Below are 9,205 nucleotides of genomic sequence, written 5' to 3'. Positions count from 1 at the left end.
TTTTTCTTAATGAGACTAAACCCCAAAGGGGACCCCCATATCTTCTGTATCACTAGGAGGGCTGGTCACTTCTGTGTGTAAGAGAGTGACAATCAAGTCAATGTCTATAGAGAATAAGAGAATAACATTAAAAATAAAATGATACCAAAAACCCGAACAATGATGACAACTAAAGATGGAAGCCCAGTGATGGCAGTGGGCTTCCATTCCAGAGGAGCTCAGGGACAGGCCTTGCACCAGCTGTTGGTCTGCAGAGCTTGGGGGTGCTCCACTCGACCCCATGAGTCATGGCCTGTTGCCGTGGGCACCTCGGCAGAACTACCTCAAAGCATAGCACCCCACCTCTTCTCAGAGTTCATGCATCATGAACTTGGGCCATGCAGGTCCTGAGGACTGAAGGCCCAAGTGCCCCTGCCAGTGTCCATGTGTGTGTCTCTCTCACTCACCAAGTGCCATTTCACTGTCAAGGACAAGTGTTGGGATATTCATTACATTCCACAACTTACCAAATATTCAGAGCTGGTTTACTGGGACCCTGGCAGCCTTCTGTGTGGAGCTGGGGTACACTCTGATAGAGAGCACCCTTTCTGTTGCAAAAGTCAGCAAAAATGGCTTTGTAATGATTAACATGATTAATATTTTCAACTTGACAGACTCTAGAATCACCAAAGACACGCGTTTCCAGGCATGTATCTGATGAATGTTCTAGTTTGGGTTTACTGAAGCAGGAAGACCCACTTCCTGGGACAAAGCCATTCTATGGTCTGGGGTCTCAGACTGTATATAAAGGAGAGGCCAGCTGGTCACCAGTCACCACCTCTCTCTGCTTCCCGACTGCCAATGCAATGTGCCCAGCTGCCTCAAGCTCCGGCCAGCATGCCTTCCCTGCCACGTGAGCCAAAAGTAACTTTTCTTTCCTTTAAGTATCCTTTGTCAGGTATTCCATGCCAGAAACATGTAAAACAACTGATCATCTCCACTCCTAAGAAAACCAAAGCGATGTTGTCTGTCTGGAGTCTTTTCTTATCCAAATGAAGACTTGGGTGGAAATAATCATATGTTGTACTTGGGCTTTTTTTTTTTTTTTTAATAAAAGCTCATTTATTTCAAAGAGCAGATATATACAACCAAGACAACAAATGGCCACAGAACAATCATAGTTTGTCTTAATAAATAACAAAATCCCATTTATATCTCTTAAAATCTATATAACACATTATACATTTAAAATAAATAATCCCTGTGGGACTAGAAACAGCCTAGGTGTCTCGGGTAAGAGGAATGGCTGGGTGGGACCCATTGCTCCTGGCACCCAGCTTCTGTGCTCTCTCAGTCCTGTAGGGGACTCAGCACATGCTTTGGGACTGGCCTTCCTAGTGCCACTGTCTTGTTGGGACTTATTGCTTCACAGTCATTCACATCTTGACATGCACAGTTTCCTGCTTGGTTCTGAGCATGGGTCTTCGTGACTGCTGGGTGTGGACTCCATCTTGGTTTCTGTCTGTGACCGGGCTTTCTCATGCTATTCAGAGGCTGTTGGCTAGTTGCTGGGACATTTGTGACATGTTCTGTCCTTTCACCCTGCACTTTCAGGAAACAGGAGAGCAGGATGGCCCAGGCTCACGAGCTATATAACATTCTACACTAGATACCTGAGAGGGGTGGGCTGCCTAGGTGCTGTGCAGGCCAGTCCTGCCTGTAGCTGTACAGGCTCAAGTTTAGTGGCTAGTGGGCATCATACACCTGCCAGGCTGGGACTGGCTGGGCCATTGGGCCTTGGCCCATTAAGGCAGTGGGACACAGCCAGGCAGACTCCCCATTGTCATTCTGAGCTCCATGTCTGTCTGTCCAGCAAGTCTCAGGGTGGCTTGAGAGTGGCTCCCAGATGCATATGCAAAGGCGAGGTGGCTTCCTTTTTAAGACAGACCCTTCATTTCTGCTTTTCCGAAGACGGTGTGTGTTAAGATGTGTCCAGGTGCTCCAGGAGTCACGGTCAGTGTTCCTTCAGCCTAAAAGCAAAGGATGAGGTGACAGAGGGCAATATCAGCAAATATCAAACACACTTAAAACACACAGACCCCACCCACGGCCAGCCCTGTGCCTTCCTCCCTGGGATGTCTTGCTTCAGGAGCTGGCTGGTGGGTGAACTACGTGTCCTTCCCATGGCTTCTCGGTGGCAGGGAGCAGGGAGGAAGGGGAGGACAGCTGTTGGAGAGACTCTTGCCTGGGAAGCCACAGCTCAACAAACTCCACCAAGAAGGCGATTTCCTCACATTCCCCTTGCTGGGAGTGTGAGGAGAGATTCTCGGAATCACACCCACACAGAGGCACTTAGTAGACAAGAAATGAGAGGGACTGTGGTGTGCCCAAACCAGGATGAGAGGTTAGCTTTTCCCTTCCTGTCAGGCTGCCTGGAGTTGCCCTAACTCTGGAGAGGCCACAGCGGACTTACGGAGCCTGGATCCCTGCAGTCGGCCCTGGACAGCTGAGTTCCTTGTGTATGAGGCGGATCAGGAACTGCGTCCAAAACAGAGAAGAGACACTGTCACGGTGTGAGGACAGAAGCAGAGGGCAGGTGTGGCTTGTTGAGGCTTACTGGACATGCGTGGCTCCCCCTCTGAAGCACCCATAGGCTTATGCCCCATGGAGACACTGTCATCAGAGACCATGCCAGCAGACCTCAGTCAGGTTCTGGGGCAGCAATGCAAGGGGACCCTGAGAGGAGTCTCAGCTTCTGGTGGCAGGTACTTAAAAGGCAGCAGGCACCCTTAATCCAGAGGGATTTGGGGGTGGGGGAGCAGGCAGTGCAGGTGCTGAGAGACAACGGCTCCCCATCTGCTGCATACCAGGCCTTGGCCTTGGCTCTTAGATGCCCCACATTCAAGATGGAGGCCCACGCTCGGTGGTGATGGCTCACACCTTTAATCCCAGCACTTGGGAGGCAGAGGCAGGTGGATCTCTGTGAGTTCGAGGCCAGCCTGGTCTTCAGAGCGAGTGCCAGGATAGGCTCCAAAGCTACACAGAGAAATCCTGTCTCAAAAAAACAAAAACAAACAAACAAACAAAAAAGCTGGAGGCCCACAAGCATAAGCTAAGGAGAATGGGAACGTCTCTTCTGGACAATACACTGTCCCAGAACTTGGCTTGGCCCAAGAACAATCACTGTCCACTCACTGAAAAGCGGTGGGAACGAGGAAAGGAAATGCCAGAACCAGAGCTGGCGGCAGTAAGATTTTGCAGCAACTTGGGACTAACTCCAGCTCTAGCTCTAACTACCCAGGGCTGAGCTATCAGCCTGCCAGCACCGCCACTCCCACCCAGCACAATGCGTGGCGAGTGCGAGCAGAAGAGGCCTGTGACGGGGAAACCACACTGCCAAGCAGAAGAAGGAAGAGGCAAGACAAGTGCTGCCTGTGGGAATGTGACAGCCTGTGTGAGGGGTCGGAAGGACCCAGGTCATCTTCCGACAATGCTCTGTGCCTATGCAGGTGACAGTGACCAGCAGAATGGGAGCTGCCCACTCCCAGTGTCTGCCCCCTGGGTGTCATGAGCTGGGGTTACAGGGGTGCAGTGCTGGGGCTACAGGGGTGCAGTGCCGGGGCTACAGGGGTGCACTGCCGGGGTTACAGGGGTATGTCACAACTCTAAGTTTAATATGGTGCTAGGGATTGAACCCGAGGCTTTGTGTATACTGGGCAAGCACTCTACCAACTGAGCTACATCTCCAGCTTTTTTGGCTCTTCTTCAAAACAGGGTCTCATTCTGCAGTCTGGGCTGAGCCTGTAGCATATTATACAGCTTGGGCTAGCCTCAAATTTGTGGCAGTTGTATGTATCGAGTATGGGATTATGGGCCATTGGGAGGTCTGTAGGTCACTGGGTATGCTCAAAAGGGATAGTGGGGCCCTAACCCCTTCCTCTTTCTCTATTGTGTTTCCTAGCCATGAGGTGAGTAGTTTCTTTTCAGGGGTTAGCCTCATCATAGGCTCAAAGCAATCCTGGACTGAAATATCCAAAGCTGTGGGCCAAACTGAACCTTCCCAATCTGACTGTGTCTGGTGTTTGCTATAGCGACTGACACAGCAGGCGGACTAGGGTCAGTGCCACAGCTCCAGGGTGGCTAACTGGAGGTGCGTGGGTTAGAAGCGAGGAGACCCACCAGTAAGGCGCAGGCGTCTGCAAACATCAGCATGTAGAAGACGTTACTCCATCCGGAAGGGGAGATGAATCCTGCCAGCAGAGGGCCCAAGGCGGCTCCTGGAACAGGCACACAGACACTGCTTAAGGATGGCCAACAAGGGAGACTAGCTCAGTGCTGAGCAGGGAGCAACTGCCATACACATCTTCTGGAACCCATTCTAAAAGTAAACTTTGATCTCTGAGATGTCCATCCTGCCTGACAAGCCATCATAAATGAGCTGGGTGTGGTGGCGCCCGCCTTTAACCCCAGCACTTGGGAGGCAGAGGCAGGAGGATTTCTGTGAGTTCAAGGCCAGCCTGATTATATAGTGAGTGCTAGAACTACCGAGACCCTGTTTCAATAAAACAAACAATAAATAAATAAATGGACTTAGGTAAATAATTCCAAACCCAACACACGCTCTCAGATACCCCAGTGCTCAGCAAACGTCACTGAATAAATCTATAAGAAACACAGGACTTAGACCCTGCCCACGTCAACTGCCCAATTCTGACCGCCGCCAGCCAGGGAGCTCCCTGTATTTGAGGGGGGTGCTGGCCAGTTATTTACAGAGAGTAGTGTGCAAGCATGTGTATTCATGCATACAAGTTTGTGTGAGAACATAAGCATGCATATGTACACACCTGCACAAATGCTGTGTATGTATGCACAACTGTGTATATATATACACACATATGTATTGTGCATAAGTATACCATGTGTGCATATGTGCACACGTGTGCATGTGTGTGTACAAGCAGGCATGTGAATGCGTGTGCATGAGTGTGTGAATGAGCTGTGGAATAAAGAAAACTCAAGATACCTGTGAACTGTTTTTGCATTATATTTGTGAGAGTTTTTTTTTTTTTTTTTTGCAAGTCTAAAATTATGTCAAATAAACTTTGAAAGCTATACAAACCAAAGACATCTGCCTGGAGTATTTCCCTTGCAGGGGTGGGGATGGGCTGGGGGAGGGGCTCTGACAAGGAGATGGCTGGTCTAGCCGCTGCATGCTTGGGGGATCGCCTCCAGGTTACTGACTGCAATGTAGTACTTCATCCACACTGACTGTTCCGAGGGTATGCACGGCACACACATTACTCTTTGATCTGCTTTGATAAACTTTTTCCATGTCTCAGCATGGTGGCAGGCAAGCATCAGCTACTCATGTGAGTTTACTCTGCACACCCCCGAAGACCACAGAGTGCACCGCAGCTGAATTTCAAAAAGCGTAAATCCACAAAGTAGAGGGCGGAGGAGAGAAAAACATGCTATTTTGTATGTTTGTTTTCAAGACAACAGTGGGCACAACCAGGGGATGTCTCCCCATAGCTAGGCTGGCCAAGCACATGACATAGGGGGAGGGGCTGCAGCAGGCAAAGGGCCATCATTTGTTCCCTCCACTACCTCAGAGTCCAGGTCCCCTCTCATCAGTGACTCGGTGATACCCCACTAAAGAGCAGTAGCTGAACCTCTGGGGACAGCAGACATTATGAAGGGTATGGGGAAGGCACCTAACGGAGAATAGGGACCCAGGGAAAAGACCAGCCCCCAAGCAGCCATCCCTGCTCAGCAATGGCAAGAGCACCAGCACTGAGTACCCTGTGGACAGGAAGGTTCCTGCAGATTCTAGGCTGATCTGTGAAGACCAGGGGGTACTCTCCAAGAGAAAGGACTCCATGATCACACTAGTTTAATGGCTTGTTCTTAAATACAAAGGGGCAGCTTAGAGGACCCATAGCTGAGAAAGACCCAGCTGTGACCACATACAAACTGTGAGGCGGGAAACCCAGGGGTAGTTTAAACCAAAAGAAGATTCCCCAGGTGTGGAGAATACCATCCTCGTGCACATGGAAAGCCAACTGGGATCTTGAGAAATCCTCATTTTTGTAGCTGAAGATAAGCTATCAGCAATTAATTCTCACCCAACACAGTGTCTGGGACACCAAAATGGCACTTAAAAAAATTAATGAGTGTTGAAAACATGACAGCTAAAATAAGAAGACAAAGGTTGAAAGATAAAGTCAAGGACGTACGTCTGTGAGAGAGAATAGGAGAGGCAGGCAGGACAAACAGAAAGAAACGATCTGGAAACCTGACTTTTGACTAATGTTTTCCAGAAAGCAAGATGGAAAATGGCAGCCAAACTTAGCAAAGGAACAGCAGCACCCACCCCCTAAGATGCACGGCCTGCTTCCACATGGAAGCCTGCCAAGGGGCAGCAAGGAGAGTAAGACGGAGACCCAAAGACCCAGAGGAGGATAGCCAGGTCAGTGTGGAGAGCGGATGAGAGTGACAGCCGATGTCTACTGCCAGAGATGGAAACTGAGAGACACTGGGGTTCTGGAAGATGTTAAGTGAAGATGGACTCCCAATACCACAGCCTTGCCAAGCTCCAGGAATCTTAAGAAGCTCCTAGATGACAGTGCCACCCACAGAGAAGCAGTGACCGGGAATCTAGCAAATAGGGTTCAGATACCAGAGTGAGGAGAAGGCAGTGTGGCGGTTAGAGAGGAAGCAGTCTATGTAGCTTGGTAGGCAGTTGTGTGGCCTGACACCAGGTTGCCAGATGGAGGGCAGCAAGAAAGGGACTTAGGAGGTGGTGGTGGTGTCAAGGGCAGGGGCAACCAGGACAGAAACAAAAAGTAAATAGGGACAGTTAAGTCATAGAGGAGGATGTCAGGTCTGAGGACCCGCAAGGCTGACTTCCTGGCAGAGCCAGTGGGATGGAGAGGTATAGGGCAGAGTCTGGGAAGAGCCACATCTAGTTTCCTCAGGTAGGGGACTTGAGATGCTGTCTAGACGGAGGAGCCCAGGAAATTCATTATGAGGTGAGGCTAGCAGCAACAGCTGGTGGGAGGGACCTATTCTAAGAGGAGGGCCTGGGCAAGCACAGCCAGGGCCTGTCACATTGTATCATAAAAGCTCTTAGGTCTATGAAGCCCCTGTGGCTACATTATGTATTACTTTGGTAAAATTAAACCCTGAAAACACCCATGGCTGTATTTAACTGTTCTGCACACACATGTAAGAAGGACAGCCTTGAGTCCCACTGACATGTCAGTCTGGACACTGAAAACACATGAGCTATATAAGGCATCCCCGACTTAGGAGAAGGTACTGGCTGGTTTGGAATCCGTTGAGCTGTGCCTTTGCCTAAACCTGTACTAATAGACATGAGCACTTGACAAGCACTGGGGGCAAACACTTCCCCTGTGCGATGCTTCTGCTAAAGTGGTGTGTTGTCCCTGGAGCCTTCTCTTGCTTCATCTTGTGGGTAGTGTGCATGAAAGACACAAAGCTGGGACTTGATGGAGGACCCGTGTTCATGCTGTTTCCATGGTGACTGGCTACTGAGTCCCTGTGCACTTGAGCAATTAGGGAAGCATGGGGGCTGGGGTCCAGGAGTCCAGCCCACCAGGTTCCAATGGCAATGCTGCAGAAACCCAGGTGGGGACGGGCTTTGAAGAGGGGCAGCTGAGGGCAGAGAAGGCTCCCTGGCCTGCTGCCCTTCTGTTTAGAACATGGTGGTTTCCTCCTCCGCAGCCCAGCATTGTGGTGAGGTCCACCTCTCCCCTGAGGCAGCCTCTCTCCTTTTAGCCTCATGTTTGAGGCGAATGTCAAGAGAGAAGAGTTTCCCCCCCACCCCCACCTCCTTCCTGATTTTTCTTTCTCTTCTGTTCTCTCTTTACTGTAGTGCCCATGCTGCTGGCAGGACTCCATGTTAGCTTTAAGCATGGAGTCCTGGGAACAGCAGACTTCTGTAGGACACAGTAGGGAGGGTATGTGTGTGTGTTGGGGGGGCAGCAAGTCTAAAGTTGTGTGACATCTCTCTTGGGCTGGGTGAACAGGGAGGCTGGTGACCCACTCCTCACAGGAAGGGTTGTACTGCTTCTGAGACCCATCCAGACATGGCAACCCAGTGACCCCCACCCCTCACCCCCATGTCCCAGACACACCCCAGGGGCCACGAGGGCCCCTGACAGGCATCGTCAGACCAGTGACCACAAATGCCAACCAATACACACACATATCACCTCCATATTCAACAAAATGAAGGAACCAATGCTGAGGACTAGCCGCGCCTGACCTTGGTGACCAGCTAAGCTGAAGCCCGGCTTTATTGACAATAGTGACCTTCCCCATGCCTGGCAGGACAAACCAGTCTCTCACAGGAAGAAGCCCCAGAAGCGGGGGGGGGGGACAGAACAGAGATGAGGTTCTATAGCTGCCTTGGGCCAGCATCTGCGCAACTCACTGACGATGCCACCCAGGTGGGAGCCTAAACTCCCATCTACAGAAGAGCAGCAAAAGGTGTCTCAGCCCTCCATAGGCTCAGGTTGTATTTGGTGAGGGCAAGGTCCAAGGAGCCATCTCCAGGCTTGGTGTTTTACCAGATCCTAGCTGTCTGTGCCCCAAGGAGGACCAGTTTGGGCCTGGAATGCCCCACAGGGCTCTGCGCTAAAGGCTTGGTCACCAACCTCTGGTAATGCTGAGAATTGGTGGGACACTCAGGACAGAGGGCCTAGTGGGAAGAAGTTACATCACTGGGTGTCCCCTTCCTCTCTCTCTGCCATGAGGGGAGTAGAATGATGTTCCCATCATGATGCTTTGCTTCCCACAGGCACAAAACAGAGGGCCAACCAATATCCGGCCACAGGATAAAATCTTCTAAACTGTGAGCCAAAACAATCCTTCCCTCTACTGAAGTTGGTCCTCTGTGGTATTTTGTTACAGTCACACAAAACTGACTAACACAGGGATGAGACATTTACATTGCCACCTTTCATCACTCCCGAGCGTGCTAAGGAATCTCTTCAGAGACCTCAGCAAGGTGGGTGACAGGATCGTGTGTACTTCTGGATTGATCTGTTTTCCCGTAACTTAAACTGAAATAAGATCCTGTCTTTCCTGGAGGGACAGTAACGAAAGGTGAGTGAGAGCCTCAAGTTTGCCAACTCCTGGGTCAAACGAGAGCCTCGGGGTACATTCACTCCCACTGAGGAAACAGATCCAGCCACCCACA

General features: G+C 50.6%; 1 protein-coding gene across 1 annotated transcript in view; it reads right to left on the bottom strand.

Moving 5' to 3' along the window:
- Positions 1 to 1,087: 1,087 nt before the first annotated feature.
- The window catches only part of Slc37a1 (solute carrier family 37 member 1), a 39,931-nt gene continuing 31,813 nt past the window's right edge, over positions 1,088 to 9,205 (bottom strand). The window contains exons 17-19 of the mRNA XM_035451805.1: positions 4,159 to 4,256; positions 2,453 to 2,517; positions 1,088 to 2,009 (exon numbers count right to left, since the gene is read on the bottom strand). Coding sequence (XP_035307696.1) covers positions 1,994 to 2,009; positions 2,453 to 2,517; positions 4,159 to 4,256 — 179 coding nt within the window. The 3' untranslated portion in view covers positions 1,088 to 1,993. The remainder of the gene's footprint in view (positions 2,010 to 2,452; positions 2,518 to 4,158; positions 4,257 to 9,205) is intronic.

The sequence above is a fragment of the Cricetulus griseus genome (genome assembly GCF_003668045.3).
Source record: "Cricetulus griseus strain 17A/GY chromosome 1 unlocalized genomic scaffold, alternate assembly CriGri-PICRH-1.0 chr1_0, whole genome shotgun sequence".
NCBI lineage: Eukaryota > Metazoa > Chordata > Mammalia > Rodentia > Cricetidae > Cricetulus > Cricetulus griseus.
Note: the sequence above shows the minus strand (reverse complement) of the source record. Positions and strands in the feature narration are given on the sequence as shown.